General features: G+C 43.2%; 5 protein-coding genes across 5 annotated transcripts; 3 read left to right on the forward strand and 2 right to left on the reverse strand.

Annotated features, from left to right (window-relative positions):
• The first annotated feature begins 298 nt into the window (after positions 1 to 298).
• LOC134185820 (deacetylase Oant_2987-like) lies at positions 299 to 5,732 on the forward strand. Its single transcript, XM_062653698.1, has 12 exons — positions 299 to 319; positions 376 to 497; positions 554 to 680; positions 2,645 to 2,761; positions 2,832 to 2,987; positions 3,051 to 3,161; positions 4,433 to 4,518; positions 4,583 to 4,662; positions 4,717 to 4,818; positions 5,064 to 5,255; positions 5,311 to 5,370; positions 5,430 to 5,732. The coding sequence occupies exons 1-12, from the start codon at positions 309 to 311 to the stop codon at positions 5,529 to 5,531; spliced, it is 1,266 nt and encodes a 421-aa protein (XP_062509682.1). The 5' UTR covers positions 299 to 308; the 3' UTR covers positions 5,532 to 5,732.
• On the reverse strand, positions 696 to 2,013 carry LOC134185821 (uncharacterized). Its single transcript, XM_062653699.1, has one exon. The coding sequence runs from the start codon at positions 1,979 to 1,981 to the stop codon at positions 887 to 889; it is 1,095 nt and encodes a 364-aa protein (XP_062509683.1). The 5' UTR covers positions 1,982 to 2,013; the 3' UTR covers positions 696 to 886.
• A 1,851-nt stretch (positions 5,733 to 7,583) lies between the features above and the next one.
• Positions 7,584 to 8,939, forward strand: LOC134186070 (uncharacterized). The gene is made up of 2 exons (XM_062653979.1): positions 7,584 to 8,069; positions 8,124 to 8,939. Exons 1-2 carry the CDS (start codon positions 7,691 to 7,693, stop codon positions 8,690 to 8,692), a joined length of 948 nt encoding a protein of 315 aa, XP_062509963.1. The 5' UTR covers positions 7,584 to 7,690; the 3' UTR covers positions 8,693 to 8,939.
• A 3,180-nt stretch (positions 8,940 to 12,119) lies between these two features.
• Positions 12,120 to 13,981, forward strand: LOC134185817 (uncharacterized). The gene has a single exon (XM_062653696.1). The coding sequence runs from the start codon at positions 12,126 to 12,128 to the stop codon at positions 13,854 to 13,856; it is 1,731 nt and encodes a 576-aa protein (XP_062509680.1). The 5' UTR covers positions 12,120 to 12,125; the 3' UTR covers positions 13,857 to 13,981.
• A 1,150-nt stretch (positions 13,982 to 15,131) lies between these two features.
• On the reverse strand, positions 15,132 to 17,392 carry LOC134185804 (uncharacterized). The gene is made up of 3 exons (XM_062653684.1): positions 17,056 to 17,392; positions 16,368 to 16,556; positions 15,132 to 16,252 (listed from the first exon to the last, which is right to left on the reverse strand). Exons 1-3 carry the CDS (start codon positions 17,344 to 17,346, stop codon positions 15,359 to 15,361), a joined length of 1,374 nt encoding a protein of 457 aa, XP_062509668.1. The 5' UTR covers positions 17,347 to 17,392; the 3' UTR covers positions 15,132 to 15,358.

Below are 17,392 nucleotides of genomic sequence, written 5' to 3' on the forward strand. Positions count from 1 at the left end.
TGTGTGTGTGTGTGTGTGTGTGTGTGTGTGTGTGTGTGTGTGTGTGTGTGTGTGTGTGTGTGTGTGTGTGTGTGTGTGTGTGTGTGTGTGTGTGTGTGTGTGTGTGTGTGTGTGTGTGTGTGTGTGTGTGTGTGTGTGACTAGAAGTCTCAGTTTAATATGTTCCAATCTAGTTAGGGCGCTAAGAGTACAATTATTTGTTTGACAAATGTCGTATGCTCAATTAATGTGCAAGCGTTTTAATTTTTATTTATATTATTAATTAGTTAATTACAGAAAGCGCATACGTGTGTCTGGAACTCGAGGCTAATGCTTCTTAGGTAAAAATTCACTGAACGTCCAATTGTCGCCATTTATAGCTTGTCTTTTTCGATAGAGGAGGACGAGTGATAGATCCTAGCAGCGGCTTGGACGATGAGTGCGATGTGCTCATCGAAGACGGCAGAATCGCCGAAATTGGACGAGATCTCGACGGCCAAGAAGCATTTGATTGCACAGGTACGGTGTATACAACGCGTAGATATAGTAAGACTATTGTTGATCGTTTAGTTTAGGTTTCTTGGTCGTCCCTGGGTTGATTGATCTGCACGTGCACGGATACCAGTATGCCACGCCCTTGGGTATTGATGTGGATCACTATTGTTTGGGACGAGGTGTGACGACGGCAGTTGATGCTGGCAGGTAAATATTGGGATTAGTACATGTTTCAATAAGTAAAATTCTCTATATACAATGAGTCCAGCTCTACATTAGGTTATAACTTATTAGTTGAATTTAATAGTTCGACATTATCTGCACTGATTGAAGCTGTTTCAGTGTATTTGTAATGGTTGCATTTGGTTGGGCTTGAATTTGAGATGCAACCACACTGATGTCGGGCAAGTTTCCTAGTCGATGTCTATTACCAGCGGACTCTCGTCTTCTTGATTGTCATCTGGCAATGGTGTTGATCTGGAGCTTTGTGCTGCTGCTGCTGCTGCAGTAGTCAGTTTCTTAGTTAGTTGTAGTGTGCTATGGGGTGCTGTTGTTGTTTTTTCTCTGTCTTGTGTAATTTGTTTGCCTTGAGGTCGTCGATAGATATCTGAGGGGTGGGTCATCAGCTGAGCCAGTTTGACTTGTGTTGCTCGATGGATAAAGGGTATCGACATGGTGCTGTTGAGTGAAGTTGTGATGACTCCTGGAGTCTTGACACTGGCTCTTCTCGTGTACAGAAACTGCTCTCGTCTGTACTGCCGTTGAATGCTTTCATTGGCAACTTGAATGCACTGACGACGTTGTTCATCGTTCTCTGGGTGTCCTTTTGTAAGAATAGCAGAGCAGATCTCAGCAAGCACAAGAAGTGGTGGCAACTTAGAAGACTTGGTCAGACGGTTCTCTTTGTTGTCCTCGTCTTGAGTTGCTGGCAAAGCTGTAAGTCTGCTTGGAGGCACAGGTTGCGTGTTCGGTCGATTATACAATTGAGTTGCCAGTATCTCTGGTAGACTGACAGGTGGAGTGACCTGATAGTTGAATCTGGCGGTCAAACAGTGGGCCGGTTGGGTCACTAGTGTTCCCGTTGGTCTCTGAAACACGCGTTGACTTCTGCCCATGAATGGAAGTGCGCTAAAAGCCAGAGCTCTCTCTTTTCTGTTCTTCGGCTGTGTTCTCTGAATTCTTAGCAACTGATCAAACTTTCCTCGAATGAACAGTTTGTGCTCAAAATTGCAAGCTCCCGCTGTGATCAACTCGACGTCTTGAGTTCTCTTGCGGAAACCGTACATATGGAGTTGACGGACAAAACTAGAATAGACTTTGGTTTTGAAGTAGACCTTGAGGACGCGCTCTTCAAATGTGGTTGTGTTGGGGATGACAATGTAGGTACCATCCTTTCCCCAGCGAATTACGTCGTCCAGACTGCTGTTCTCGACGAGATCCCACAGTTTCTCGACGAAACGTTTGTCTTTACGTCGGTAGAAAGCGGCTAGCTGTTGTTCCAAGTTCATAGTGAAATGGAAATTTTAGTTAGGAAGAAAACCTTGACTGACTGTGTGGTCAGACTAGCTTTTTGTCAATTGTCACAGAATTGTTTGTTGGTGAATGGTCATCGTCAAGGGCATCCGTCAACGTAACAATCGGCGTTAGAGAAATTATCCTTAGCAACGGAGGAGTGCGCGCTATTGTTTTCCGGGATATTAACGCGCGTTAAATTGAAGTACGTACAGTACACGCACCGGCAGCGGTGACTTCAGTTGCAGTGAAAACGCCGTTCATGCAGGTCACGCGTAAGTGTCTGTCAATGATCTGCTTCTAGACTTGTTAGTCTGTCTGTAGGTCAAGCTAGGGCGTCTTATTCTGCCAAAAGAGCATATTCTTGTCTTTTACTAACAGTGTCACTGTGAGAGATTTTGTCATGAAATTGTCATTTTATATGCATACGAAATTTCTTTTATGTGTAGGAGCAATAGTGTAACCGGTGCCGAGGTCATGCATGTAGTTGGTGCTTGCCGGGTTCAGCTAGGAAAGGATTGCACAATAAAGATTCTTGATACTTTAATATATTAGCTGGTATTTACATTTTCGCGTTTTTATGTTTTCGTGTGTTTGAGTGAGCGAAATCGCTGTGTAATGGATCATATCGTTGTATTGATATTTTGTTTTGTATATAGTGCTGGAGCGAGCACGCTTCTTGGCTTGAGGAAGTACGTGATAGAAAAATGCTCTACGAGGTTACTGGCATTCTTGAACATTGCCCAGCATGGTCTGGCATCAGCTGGATGCGTACAGTAAGTATCATTATGTCCTGACAATGCAATTCGCGTATGTTGTCAGCGAGGCATGCTTTCTGATCGACAGAGCGGGACGAGGAGGTGAATTGGACAGCCTCAATCAAGTGTCAACTGATGCCTGTATCGATGGCATATCGTCAAACCGAGATATCGTAGTTGGAGTCAAAATAAGGCTGGCAGAAGATGTTGCAGATGGCGGTAGGAATGAAGTGGAGGCATACAGGTGCTTATAGTACTCGTTGAAAGCGTACAAGTCTCCTACTGCATTTGTGCTAATTAACTGTAGGAGAGCAATTCTAGCAGCTCGCAATTGCGGTGTTCCAATCATGACGCATCACGCTTTCTCGTCAATCCCGGTGACTGGTCAGTCATCCGAGGTATTGTCATGTCCCGGAAGGTAAGAGCTTACACATACAGCAGTGGTATATACTCAGTACTGCATGATATTATTTTGATTATACGTTGATGTAAGTCAGGGCCACTCAACCGTTGACCGCCTTCTTTCTAGTATTTTATAGTGGTGGTATAATTGTGCTCTGTGAATGTAACGTGGTTTTAGAGGTCAGCATTTAGGTTTGTAGCGAACCTGCATGCGTTGATTATTTAATATCGTTTTGCTTAGTGTTTTGAACCAGTAAAAATCGCTGTTGGCACAAAAATTAACAAGTTTTATGATAAGAATTCACAAAGATTGACGTGTTTAATGATTTGAGGTATTTTTTCTTAATTTTTGACAACAAGATTCTGTGTGCAGTGGCCTACCATATATGAATAGGGCTGCATGCCCAGTAGCACCTAAACTCCTATTAGCTGAGGGTCTTCCTTGCAAATTTAGAATTCTAGACGTGCTTATGCATTTTGGCATAGTACATTTAGCATAGCAGTATTGTACAATACTGTAGTCGCCAATCGGTTGCATAAATAGGGTCTACACCACTGGTTGTTTGTAAAACGATGTACTGTACTGTACTGTATTGTCTGAGCTAAACTAAATTAGAATTTCTACGTAAGTAGCATTTATGGCACCGCGGAGGGAAACCAATTAATGTAAGTGAAATTCATAGTGTTTACCTTCATTAGAAATAGATTCTGCTTCCGTTAAACAGACAAAATTGTGAGTATAATTTTTATTATGTACACAAATTGGTTAATTAACTTTGGGACAGTGTTTTCTTACGTTTGATTTATCGTTGTAGTTGTCGTAGTTTTACTGACACTCGTTTCCTTTTTTTATTTGATTTGAATGATAACAGATAGAACAGCGTGAAGGCGTTCAATTTAATTAACATGCAATTTCAGTTGCTGTATCTGGGCTCTACTATCTGTTGAATATACAGCTGACCACGTGCACTTGCTACTTGAACATTTAGCTTGCAGCATGTTAATTCAGAGGACAAGGATGCAGCCAATCTGGGTTCAACGTAATTTGTCTCAAAGAACAAACTAAAGATTTCTACATCTGCAATTGTATTTAGTACCAAATTCGTCATTACACTAAACTTTTGGCACTCGGTATTCCGTAACACATACATTTGAGCTGGATAAGCCGAGTATACATAGAAACTCACGAGTTGGTATTAATGACATTATATGTATTTTGTTTGATCCCTTGCTGTGGTCATGTTCTGGAACGGCTACTGATGTAAGTCGTTATCTATTATATTTTAGTCTTGCGCGTGGTGACATTTACACTCATTGTTTCCATGGATTTTCATCTTGTATTGTTGACCCGCACACTGGACACATCGACTCGGGTATAGGACATGCAACCGTTATCCGACCGTAAATGGCTATATAGCTATTATTCTCGTTTATTAGGAGTTTGGGAGGCAAAACAGCGAGGCGTTTTGTTCGATATTGGACACGGTATGGGTTCATTCAACTGGACAGTTGCTGAGGTACACATTGCTACATGCAGCCTTTAGCATTGACTCTATATTTGTACATTTTAGATATGTGCAAAGTCGGGTTTTTGGCCTGACACTGTGAGCACAGACCTACATACAGACAGTCAAGCAGGACCAGCCTACGACCTTCCTACAGTTATGTCTAAAGTGAGTTTTTGTCTGTCAGTTGACACACACACACACACACACACACACACACACACACACACACACACACACACACACACACACACACACACACACACACACACACACACACACACACACACATACACACACACACACACACACACACACACACACACACACAAACGCACGCACAAACCTACACCTACACCCAGTTTTTCCTATGAAATTCTATAATTTAAAAATTGTATGCGGTATTTGTTTAGATGTTGTGCGTTGGCATGCCGCTGAACGAGATCCTAAGGTCCGTGACGTCTACTCCTGCATTCGCTATCGGCTGGCAAGACCGCATAGGATCTCTCAAGGTCGGACGGGAAGCCGACGTGACTGTTTTGTCTTTGGAATCGTGTCATTTGTACATAGAAGACTGTCAGGCACAGCAAAGACTTTTGAAACAGGTTAGTTGTCTGCGTTCTCTAGAGGTCAATGATATATACCAATTAATGCTGGCAGAAGTTTGTTCCGAAAGCTGTCTGGCGAGCGGGACGACGCGGTTTTCTGACGGAACCTGAGGCAAGTTTGATAAATTGATTTGTTTAGAAGGATTATTTATAGAAGTCTTTAAAAATTAGGTGCTTCCCAATCAGGACAGGGTACCTGAACTGGCAAAGAGTTGGACGAATGCTGTCGTCAGAGATGCGATTGCTCCCATAACGGTAACTGAAGACAAATAGATTGAACATTAGCTGATTAATAACAATGAATTCACTTGAATTTATACAACTTGCACGCGTTGGCACAATAAGTGCACGTTGGCACGCAATTAGTGCCAACAAGCTGACAGTGTCCGTCAACTTGATTTGATATTAATCGTTATAGCGGTAACATTTATTGATGTGGACTTTCAGGGAGATAACTGAACGGCTTGAATTGCATCTGTGGTATTACTGTTTATTCAAACATGGGTACTCGCGTACGAGGTCATTAAGCCTTTCGTCGATAGACATGTTACAGCAGTGAGACGCTCAGGAGAGACACCCACGCACGGTTCCATGATTGGATAATTGTCTACGTCAATCGGGAAACGTTGAATCCATCTCTACATCTAACGTTACGTTACGAAACTCAGTACGGTACGGTATACGACATCGATCTTGTGTGCGTTACGTCACGTTACGTCACGTTACGTTACATTGCGTTACGTTACGTTACGTTACGTTACGTTACGTTACGTTACGTAACGTTACGTTACGTGCTCAGTGTGAATCAGCCTTTACTGTGTTTGTGTGTCCATGTGCACATGCTATACGTCAAAAGTAGTAATTAACCAAAAAGCAATAATTTGTTACACTTCCAACTTATCATCTTACAAGTCGACCGCATTTGTTATTCAACTTAGAGTTTGTCACAATATGTATTGCAACTAGAAGTGAAAGCAGGAAAAGTTGAAATGCAGTAGTTTTTGAGCCTAAACAATTAAGTGTTCAAACACATTTATGTTTGATGTTCATTTCTATAGTATAAATACTAACTTGTCTGATCAGTGTAATGCTCACTGATCTGATCACACATCGTCGTCATGATTTTGTGCCTTATGGGATCCTGGACATCAATTTGCTATTTGAGTCAAAACAGGAGGGGCTGGCTACGCGAGATTGAGAGGCATGCAGTGCATGTGTGTTATGAAATAGACTCATTACGAACTAATCACAGTATGTGCAAATAGAAGTATACTATACCGACACAATACCGTTGACTTGTTGGATCTTTACTCCATGCATGCTGTTCGGGGTTGACCGAGGCCTGGTGAGTGTGTTTTTGCTGCCAAATATGGATAAGCTAACACTTCGTTCTGATGACTGAAATGTCTGTTCGAAAAGCGGAGTAACCGTTGGAACCCCAGGTTCTGGAACACGTGAGTCTATGTACGCGTTTGCCATCCAACACAATTCAAACCGTGAATAACGGAGGAGCTGCTGCAAGCGTTCTGCCACCTGCTAATTAACATGAAGAGCGTTAGAAGGTTGCTGGAGACAATTACGGGCACGTGGGGTTGTCGACGCTAACTAACGTCAGCGCTAGCAATGAGTGCATGCGCGGCGGCTGTCCGGCGGTCGCTTATCTGGCCGTAGGTCTCTAACCGTCCTCTGCATTATTACTGTAACTCTAGCGCATGCGGGCTTAGGCTAATGATTCTTTATTCTGATAAGTAGAGAGTCTGATTGAAAAATTGGGAAACCGTGGGAAAATCCCAGACTCTGCATGGAGCACTTGAGCTAGTGTATAGCAAGGGGATTTACACGGGTCGAAAGGAGGTGGATGATTGATTACAGATCAAGTAGATGCGAGCGTGGTTCGGCTAGACAACAGACTAGAATTAGCAATATGATGTTTGGTATGCCATTAGTTCGCGATCTGTTTGTAGTTTACGTGCAGAGATAAATAATTAGCTGAACAATGAGACCGTTTAACATCACATGCACACTTGTAAATTGCTAGAAATGTGATTCCGTGGGACACGCGTGTTGGAATGAACTCTGCACTGAGACGTTCTCCGGTCTCGTGACTTCAGTGCTTTCGTTTTTTACTTGCCGCTAGAAATGAAGTTAGCTAACTGGCATGCAAATAGTGTGTGTACAAGTTTTATAGATATAGTTTTAGTGCAACTTTAAGTCTCGATGTTAAAGAGCCGCTTGTGTCGTTACTCGGCTCGCGCATGTGCATTAACTTAGATTTGAGTAGGCTTTTCGTTGTTTCCCGTGACTCTATTTTTTATCCAGAAATCTTGATCCAACACGTTCCGCAAGGCTAATTCCCCCGACTAGTCTCTCTCATTTACTTGGACGTCGCAAGAAGGATCGAGAACGGGCGCTACGCGACTACGCTAACCGACATGGCTAAAGTGACAGCGGAAGATATTTGGGAAGCCTTAACACCGCTACCCTACAACTTTTGGAACTTCACCATCATCACATCTCAGTTTCTATACGAAAGGGTATTAATTGCACTTCTTACAATCTACGCAGCAGTGTGGCTCTTAGTGCGGGCAATACCAGCGGTTTTGATCATCTACGTAGCAGTCCGCTATTGGCCTCAGCTTAAACGCTGTTTCTGGTCGTTTGCACAACCTGCTTTCATCGGCGGTGTCATCGCGTTGTCGTACTCATGGGACCTAACGACAAGATTCTTTACATGGGCGTGGCCTCAAATATCTGCGAGTTTACAAGTGAGTATACGAGCTTTGTTGCAAGGTTTGACTTGGACTATTCAAGGTATAGCATTAGTTATATTTGGTGTTTCTTTGACAGTTTTGTGGGTTTTTTTAGCTATTATCTCAGTAATAATTCGTGTCCTACAAGGTTTGTCACAAGTTTGGACTTGGACTGTTGGCGGTAGTGATAGCAGCAGCATTGATGGAGACGGCAGAAATAGTCAAGTCCCACAAGATTTGCAAGATTGGACTTGGACTATTGACGGGGTATCGCCCGTATTTGATCGTTTTGGAGACAGCAGAGATAGAAACACCAGTGATAGAGGCATCTGTAATAGAGAGAGCAGTGAAAGAGACATCAGTGATAGAATTATCAGTGATAGAGACAGCAGTGATAGACACCGAAGAAATAGTCGTGTCCCACAAGGTTTTTCGTGGGATTGGACTTTGAATTTTGACGGATACAACAGTGATAGAGACCCAAGAAATAGTCGTGTGCCACAAGGTTTCTTGCGAGATTGGATTTGGAATTTTGACGAATACACCATTGATAGAGACCGAAGGAATAGCCGTGTCCCACAAAGTTTTACGCGGGATTGGACTTGGAATTTTGACGGATACAACAGTGATAGAAACCTAAGAAATAGTCGTGTGCCACAAGGTTTTTGGCGAGATTGGGTTTGAAATTTTGACGGATACAGCAGTGATAGAGACCGAAGAAATGGTCGTATCGCACAAGGTTTTCGCGGGATTATACTTTGAATGTTGACGGATACAGCTATGATAGAGACATCAGTGATAGAAGTATCTAACCTATATACTAGGGCTTCCTTCGCTTTCGGTGGTGTTTCCACGCAAGGATAGCACCGGGACGGTATTATCACGTGTTGTTTCCTCCGTAAAGCGAAGGGAGGCCTAGTAACTCTTTATGTCATTACGCAGCTTTACTAATTATGTCATTAGGAAAGCAGACGATTATTTGCTTTGTTTCAAAGAGATCAGGTGTGTTTCCGTTTGCAGCATGGTATGCCGTTATAGCAAGGGTATTGAAACGGGAAAGTCGCGAAATGCGGTCAATAACTATACCATTGCGATGCTGCTTAGTGTCTATTTGGCGTAGAGAAACGAGCGCAAAGACTGTACGGCCATTTCGCGCGCAAAAAGGCAACGCACAGACTCTGTCCTCTCTTGTCGTTGACTACAAGACGACGCAATAGCAATTAGTCTACTTTATATGTACGGTTATGTTCTAAATAAACTATCATCGCGCTCCAGGAATCAATCGAAAGCCATTACGACTACGCGTGAAATTTCTACGTGGTTTATGGCAGCCTGAAGCTACTCCAGAAGCAACAGCTGCACGCGACTAACAGATATAGCTTCACTCGCTGCGATGTAGGAAGAATATTGGAACTGTTTGCAGCCAACGCGCCCAAACGATATTCTGCACAAGCTGTTGTAACACACTAAATGACACCTGTGACGTGAGCGATTGTTTACTGATCTCTCCAGGTTTCAGAGAAGTAACTCAAATGTGATTTACAGTCGACCAATCATCATTTGCAAAGCACATCAGGTGACAAACTAGTTTATCACGTAACAAAGAGAGTTACTAGGCCTCCATTTACGGAGACAGCATCGCGTGATAACGCGCCGTTGCCATCCTTGCGTGGAAGGACCACCGAAAGCAAAGGAAGACCCAGTGTCGAGGCTAAGAAGTATCAGTGATAGAGACCGCAGAAATAGACAGCCGATAGAGAGGCAGCAGTGATAGAAACAGCAGTAATGGAGACCGCAGGAATTGTCGTGTCCCGCAAGGGTTGACGCAAGTTTGACTTGGACTGTTGAAGGTGTATGGTTCGTTGTATTTGATCTTCTTGGAGACAGCAGAGATAGAAACACAAGTGACAGAGGCATCTGTAATAGAGACAACAGTGATAGAGACATCAGTGATTTAGAAGCATCAATGATAGACACCGCAGTGATAGAGACTGCAGAAGTAGAGACAATCGTTATAGAAGCAGCAGAAATAGAGACAGCAGTGATAGAAATATCAGTGATAGAGGCGGCAGAAAAAGAGACAGCAAATATATAGAGGCAGCAGAAATGGAGGCAGCAGTGATAGAGACAGCAAAGATATGTAACAGTGATAGTTCAGTAGAGATAAGGATTTGTGGAGTACGTACAGTGTAGTCTTGCGTCCAGCCTCTTTATCTAATCTTATCACTAATCCACGATGTTCCCGGTCACTCCGTTTTTAAACAAACGGGCACACGCAAATACGTCATCATGAATTAGCTTCTAGCTAACCAGTAAACATAGGAGATTACAAGACCAAGGCGTATTGGTAGACAACCTGACATATCAGTCTCATCTGCTATTACGCATATCATTAGGCATGGGAGAATGCAATTTGTATAATATTGTCGGTATTATACACGCGTGCGCCTGCCAACTCAATTCAAACCACGAATCAGAGAAGAGCTGCTGCACGCTTACTGGCACCTGCTAATTGACGTGAAGAGCATTAGAAGGATGCTAAAGACATTGAATGGCACGTGGGGTTCTCGACGCTAATTAACATTAGCGCTAGCAATGGGTGCATGCGCGCTGCCGCCCGGCCGTCGCTTGTCTGGCCGTAGGTCTCTAATTATCATCTGCATTATTACTGTAATTCTAGCGCATGCGTTCTCAGGTTAATAATTCTTTATTCTGATAACTAAAAAGTCTGTTTGAAAAACTGAGAAACCGTGGGGAAATCCCAGACTCTGCATGGAGCACGTGAGCTATGTATAGCAAGAAGATTTACACGGTTCGAAAGAAGGTTGATAATTACAGATCAAGTAGATGCGAACGTGGTTCGGCTAATTAGCTAAGCAACAGACTAGAATTAGCAATAGGATGTTTGGAATGCCATTAGTTCGCGGTCTGTTTGTAGTTTACGTGCAGAGATAAATAATTATTTGCACAATGAGACAGTCTAACATCGCATATAACTATATATATATACACACACGTGCACAGTTGTAAATTGCTGAAAACGTGATGCCGTGGGACACACGCCTTGGAATGAACTCTGCACTGAGACGCTTCCCTGTCTCGTGACTTCAGTGATTTCGTTTTTCTACTTGCCGCTAAAAATGAAGTTAGCTAACTGGCATACAAATAGTGTGTATTCAAGTTCTACAGATATAGCTTTAAGGCAACTATAAGGCTTGACGTTATATATACAGATAAAGAGCCGCTTGTGTCGCTACTCATCTCGCGCATGTGCAATAACTTCGATTTGAGTAGGCTTTTTATTGTTTCCCGTGACATTTTTGTTTGTCCAGAAATCTTCAACACTTTCCGCGAGGCTAGTTCCCCCAACTAATCTCTCATATTTTACTTGGACGTCGCAAGAGGGATCGAGAATTGGCTCTAAACGACTACGCTAACCGACATGGCTAAAGTGACGGTGGAAGATATTTGGCAAGCCATAAAACCGCTTTCCAACAACCTTTGGAACGTCACCGCGACCTCATCTCAGTTTCTATACGAAAGGGTATCAATTGCACTTCTTGCAATCTACGCAGCAGCGTGGCTCATAGTGGGGGCAATAGCAGCGGTTTTGATCATCTATGTAACAGTACGCTATTGGCTTCAGCTTAAACGCTGTTTCTGGTCGGTTGCACAGCCTGCTTTCATCGGCGGCGTCATGGCGTTGTCATACTCATGGGACATAACGACAAGATTCTTTAGATGGGCGTGGCCTCAAGTATCTGCGAGTCTACGAGTGACTATACGAGCTTTGTTGCAAGTTCTGACTTGGACTACTAATGCTATAGCATTCGCTATATTTCGTGTTTCTTTGATGATTTTGTGGGTTTTTCGAGCTATTATCTCAGTACTAATTCGTGTCCCACAAGGTTTGTTGCAAATTTGGACTTGGACTACTGACGGTGCATCGTTAGTTGTATTATGGGGTTATTCGACGGTTTCGTGGGTTTTTCGACATCTTCTCTCAATCCTAGGTCGTGTGCCACAAGTTTTGTTGCAATTTTGGACTTGGACTATTAACTGTGTATGGGTCGTTGTGTTTGGTGTTTCCTCGACGGTTGTGTTGGTTTTTCGAACTATGTTGTTACCAATATGTTATGTCCTACAAGGTTTACTGAAAGCTTTGACTTGGATTATTGACTGTGTATTCAGTTTATTTGAAAGAGAAAGAATACAGGAAGCAGGGACATCAGATATAGCGGCAGCAGAGACAGAACAAGCAAAGATAGTGACGGCAGAGACAGAAACAGCAGAGATAGAAAGTGCAAGGATTGAGACAGCGGTGATAGAAACCTCAGAAAGAGAACCAGCAAAGATGAAGAGAGCAGAGGTAGAGACATCAGTGACAGAAGTATCAGAAATAGAGACAACAGTGATAGAGACCGCTGAAATAGAGACAACCGATATGGAGGCAGCAGAAATAGAGGAAGCAGTGATAGAAAAAGTAGTGATAGAAACAGCGATAATGGAGACAACAGTAATAGAGACAGCAAAGATAGATGCAGCAGTGAGCGAAACGGCAGGACTACAGACAGGAGAGACATTCGATATAGAGCCAGCAGAGACACAACGAGCAAAGATAGAGGCAGCAGAGACAGAGACAGAGACAGCAGAGGTAGAGATAGCAAAGATAGAAAGTGCAAGGATTGAGGCAACGGTGATAGAATCCTCAGAAAAAGGACCAGCAAAGATAGCGAGAGCAGATATAGAGACAGCAGTGATAGAAGCGGCAAGAATACAGACAGATGAGGCAGCGGAAGTAGAGATAGAGACAGCAAAGATGGAATGGTTAAAGACAGAGACAGAAGTGGTAGAGACCTCAGAAAAAGGAGCAGAAGAGATAAAGAAAGGAAAGATAGAAAAAGCAAAGATAGAGACAGCAGAGATAGAGATAGCAGAAATAGGGACAGCAAAGATAAAGACAACAAACGTGAAGAGAGCAGAAATGAGGTCGATAGAGATGAAAACAGCAGTGATAGAAACAGCAAAGACAGAGACAGCAGAAATAGGAGGAGCCGAGATAGGAACAGTAGAGATGGAGACAGCAGAGGTAGACACAACAGAGATAGGGACACTAAAGATAGGGGCAGTCAAGATAGAAAAAGCAAAGGTAGAGACAACAGTGATGGAGACAGCAAATATAGAGAAAGCGGAGACGGAGAGAGTAAAGATAGATATAGCAGAAATGGAGACAGCAGAGATGAAGACGATGGGAACAGTGGTGATCCAGACAAAAAAAGATGGAGACAGCAGCGATGGAGAGAGCGGTGATGGAAAGGACAGAGATAGAGAGAGCAGAGATGGGGAGAACAGAGATGGAGAGAGCAGAGATGAAGAGGGCAGAATTGGAAAGGGCAGATATGGAGAGGACAGAGATGGAGAGGGCAGAGATGGAGAGAGAAGAGATGGAAAGAGCAGAGACAGAGGGAGAAGAGACAGAGAGAGCAAAGAAAGAAAACAGAGAAAGAAAAATACTTTCCCAGCAATGGAGGCGAAAACAATGGAGACAAAGACAAAAACAAAGTCGCATTCACGGCAAGCCGTTCGACGTACGGTGACTTGTCAAGTCAAATCCAGCCATTATCGGCGTTCTATTAGATTCAGTTCGCAACGTAACGTCATTAGAGTCGCTAGACCTCCAAACCCGGCAGAACAAGCCGCTGACGTTACCACACCTTGCCAGCCTTCAGAAAAGCGACAACTGAGGAAATATGTGCGTCGCAGAGTCCAACTCTCTCGGTTTACACGATTTCGGCAAGTCAAAAAACGTAAACTAGCTAATCGAGTTACTCGTAACCCTATTCAGTAAGTCAACTAGTTTAGTAACGTTTGTTAATCTAGCTAGCTAAGTCTGTGCATGATTGTGCTTGTGACATTTTGGTTATTGATTTTACATTTCATTGTGAAACATATTGCTATTATATCCTAATACAATTTTTGTATTACGCATATATGTACCATGGACCAAACGCTTTTTCCAGCAAGCTATTGCATGATTCATTGAAGCAATATATCAGTGCTACTAGAGTTAGCTTATAATACTCATTGTGCCCTTCTGTTATGAAGTTTAATGATATATTTGTAGTGATCAAATTAGTTGTGTGATCAATGGTTTATAGAGATAAAATTGCCACTGATGCGAGTCCTTGACACCCGTGCGAAGAAGATCGCGCCTCACTCTTGTGAGATGTTTCACACAAACGTCCTGTCCCGTTGTCAGTAAACTACATGTCAATTGTGGCTGCCGATCTTGAGTGCTTACTGAGTGTTCAGTATCAGCTGTCGAGGGAGATAGTTCCGATGTATAGACGATGATGGCTCGATCTACATTCATTTCATTTGATCGATGTTTGATGTGGACGTCTGACAGAGCACGTCGCGTAGTTAAAGTAATCCTGGTCCATGCATAGATGACTTAGCAAGCAAACAGTAGAGTAGCAAAACAAACAATTAACGCTGTTATTTATAGTAACAAGACGAAAAGAAGAAAAGATCGCTCAGCAACCAATGTATTAGGTAGCAGAAAACGATATAACAAGCAGACGCACTGATGCCTAGCTCTTGAAAGGAGCATGGATAGCGAGACTATGGTAGTCTAACGAATAAATTGGTCCCTATTATCGCTAAACGCAACTACTGAATGTTTACGCACTCTAGAAGTTTAAACTGTCAACAAATTCGTTAAGAAAACTTTGCAAATTACGCAAACTTTCTATTTGAGCAACCTGTTAATGGTTACTTAAACACACATTCCTGCATATCGGTTATCATACAATTCGGTTATTGGGTAGAGACAACTGACATCACGAGCTACAGACGGACACAGCCACAGTTCAGTACGAATTAAGCCAGAGTCGATAACTAGACACAGTTTTTATCGTTTCAAGACGGCGACGCAAAGAGAGCACGTTGTAGTTTTATTATGTTGTTATTCAAATGAGATAAAACAACACCTCATAGGTTACAATAATATAATTGTCGCATTTCAGGCTCTCAGAAAAATCCGTGTAATGAACACAACTCAATACTCAGGTACTTCACTGCGCATGCGCTCACGATACGGTCACTTTACCACAAAATTCAAGTCCATACAATATAATTTACACTGTACAACTGTCTTGCATAAAGTACTCAGTTTTCTGTGTCCATATACTACAGTTACTAATCATTGTTGCAGATTTTTTCAAAAACTTGAAGATCATTCTAGACACTCTTGAGTAATTGTGCTATAAAATATACAAAATTTCTGCAATCTACTATCACAGTTTTCGATTTAATTATGACTACAGATATTGCACAACTGCAACACAATCAGGTTAACATGAGTTTAGTGCTTTCAATGAGATACCGTGCTGGAGTCAGACCGCCAGCAACGATAAGCAAGTTTCCGCAAGAAACGGCGCCATGCGACATCCAATGATGCGTCAAATTGGGAAGAGAGAGCCACACAGGATGTACAGTTTCGTCCAACAGTTGCGTCGACGAAGTAGGGCTAAGCCACGTGCAGGTCTCCGCACCGCCAAGAGCCAGAAGCTTGCCATTGAACTGAACCAGAGTAGGATCATACCTTTCAGTGGGTGTAACCGTTCGCCACTCTCCACTCTTACCATAACTTTCATCAAGATCTAGAGCCTCTACTTTGTTGCTGTAACTTCCATCATTGTACCTTCCTCCTCCAACAAACAGGGTATGGTTGACTATGGCGACGGAGGAAGAAGACCGTTCTTCCTTCATGTCTGGAAGTTTGTCCCATTTTCCAGTCGTAACATCAAAAACACGAGCAGTAGCAACAGCATGTTTAGATGCCGACCACTTTCTGCCGCCTAGAGCATAAATATACTGTCTAGAAACAGTTATGGCAACGTCGCGCACCTGCAATTCGTCTGGAAGGACGGCGACCTCGCACCAACCGGACTCTGGATTGCAAAGGTCGAGACTTTCTATGAGAGTCTGTTGTGTCGTTTTATCATAGATCAGAGTGAAGCAGACGCTAGAATGACAGGTGAGAGCTCTGATGTCGCCTCCAGGTCTGGTGAATGTCGTCCATGTGCTCTTGTTGGCATGAAGAGGGAGAAGGTGGACTTCACCTTGAAATCCTCCTACAACTAGATAATCGAGAGTTGCACTCACTTGGCCTCGAAGAAATTTATCGGAAGGCAAATTTATATCCCATGTTTTCCATGACATTAGGTGAGAAAAATCATCCTGAAGATCACAAGTTGACTTGGTTAGAGAAAGTATACAAACATAAAATATCTAATTTGTTGCTAAATGTAGAAACGTTTCAAACTTCCTGTCATTAACGAATTACGGGATTTACCTGAGTGGCTGCAGGATGATATCCGTTCTTTGAACGATCACAGTGTAATGCACAGATCGTCATCTTGTCTGCCAACTTTGCTACTTCGTCATGGCTCTGTTCTTTCGTAGACTCTTGGCACTGCGTCTGGTTTGTTGGTGTAGGTAACACATCAGAGGTATTGAATTTCTGGTGTACTTCTGCAGTTACCTTTATTAAAATAGAAGTCATTGCGGCTGGAATTACCACATTCATGCATCAAGCCACACTCACGTACGAACATTCCTACGCGCGCGCGCGCGCGCGCACACACACACACACACACACACACACACACACACACACACACACATACACACGCACGCACGCACACGCACGCACACACACGCACGCACACCCACCCACGCACCCAAACACCCACACACACGCACACGCACACACACACACGCACACACACACACTTACGCGCACACACGCACACACACGCACACACGCGCACATACACACACACACACACACACACACACACACACACACACACTCACACACACACACACACACACACACACACACACACACACACACACACACACACACACACACACACACACACACACAACGCACACACGCGAGCACGCGCAAGCGTATGCACTGAATCACATTTACAAGTTTTTTCAAATTTAATCAGCAAAACAGTCTAATCATTTACTTCATGATGGCTTGTCAAGATGGTGTCTGCTATATACTTCTGTCCCTCAGTTTGCCGGAGAACATCAAGAAATTTGTTGAAAGCTTCAGGACCCTTCCGTGGCAAAATCTCAACGAGAAGCAGTTCTGCAGCTTCCTCTTGATCATTATTCATATGCAAGATCTTTCTCCATTCTCTCTTATCGAGAAGTTTGAAGGAGTATAGAGCTGCTCGGAGAGCTTGCGGATTGACAAGTTTGCTCAGTTCAGCCAGTCGAGGTCTCACTGTAGTTTCCCAACGAGGATCGGCCATCTCAGCGCTTTCCCACCGTTGTTCGTGACCATTTCAGAATTCAAGC

Source organism: Corticium candelabrum, chromosome 10, assembly GCF_963422355.1.
Source record: "Corticium candelabrum chromosome 10, ooCorCand1.1, whole genome shotgun sequence".
Classification (NCBI taxonomy): Eukaryota; Metazoa; Porifera; class Homoscleromorpha; order Homosclerophorida; family Plakinidae; genus Corticium; species Corticium candelabrum.

Bases quoted from the DNA above. Each gene is read 5' to 3' on its own strand.
- LOC134185820 (XM_062653698.1), top strand. The intron at 4,519-4,582 runs GTATAGGACATG...CTCGTTTATTAG, and splicing joins CACTGGACACATCGACTCGG to GAGTTTGGGAGGCAAAACAG. The intron at 4,663-4,716 runs GTACACATTGCT...TGTACATTTTAG, and splicing joins TCAACTGGACAGTTGCTGAG to ATATGTGCAAAGTCGGGTTT.
- LOC134185821 (XM_062653699.1), bottom strand. From the start codon at position 1,981: ATGAACTTGGAACAACAGCTAGCCGCTTTCTACCGACGTAAAGACAAA.
- LOC134186070 (XM_062653979.1), top strand. From the start codon at position 7,691: ATGGCTAAAGTGACAGCGGAAGATATTTGGGAAGCCTTAACACCGCTA. The intron at 8,070-8,123 runs GTATAGCATTAG...GGGTTTTTTTAG, and splicing joins TTTGACTTGGACTATTCAAG to CTATTATCTCAGTAATAATT.
- LOC134185817 (XM_062653696.1), top strand. From the start codon at position 12,126: ATGTTGTTACCAATATGTTATGTCCTACAAGGTTTACTGAAAGCTTTG.
- LOC134185804 (XM_062653684.1), bottom strand. From the start codon at position 17,346: ATGGCCGATCCTCGTTGGGAAACTACAGTGAGACCTCGACTGGCTGAA. The intron at 16,557-17,055 runs GTAAATGATTAG...ATTTTAATAAAG, and splicing joins TCTTGACAAGCCATCATGAA to GTAACTGCAGAAGTACACCA. The intron at 16,253-16,367 runs GTAAATCCCGTA...TGTGATCTTCAG, and splicing joins ATCATCCTGCAGCCACTCAG to GATGATTTTTCTCACCTAAT.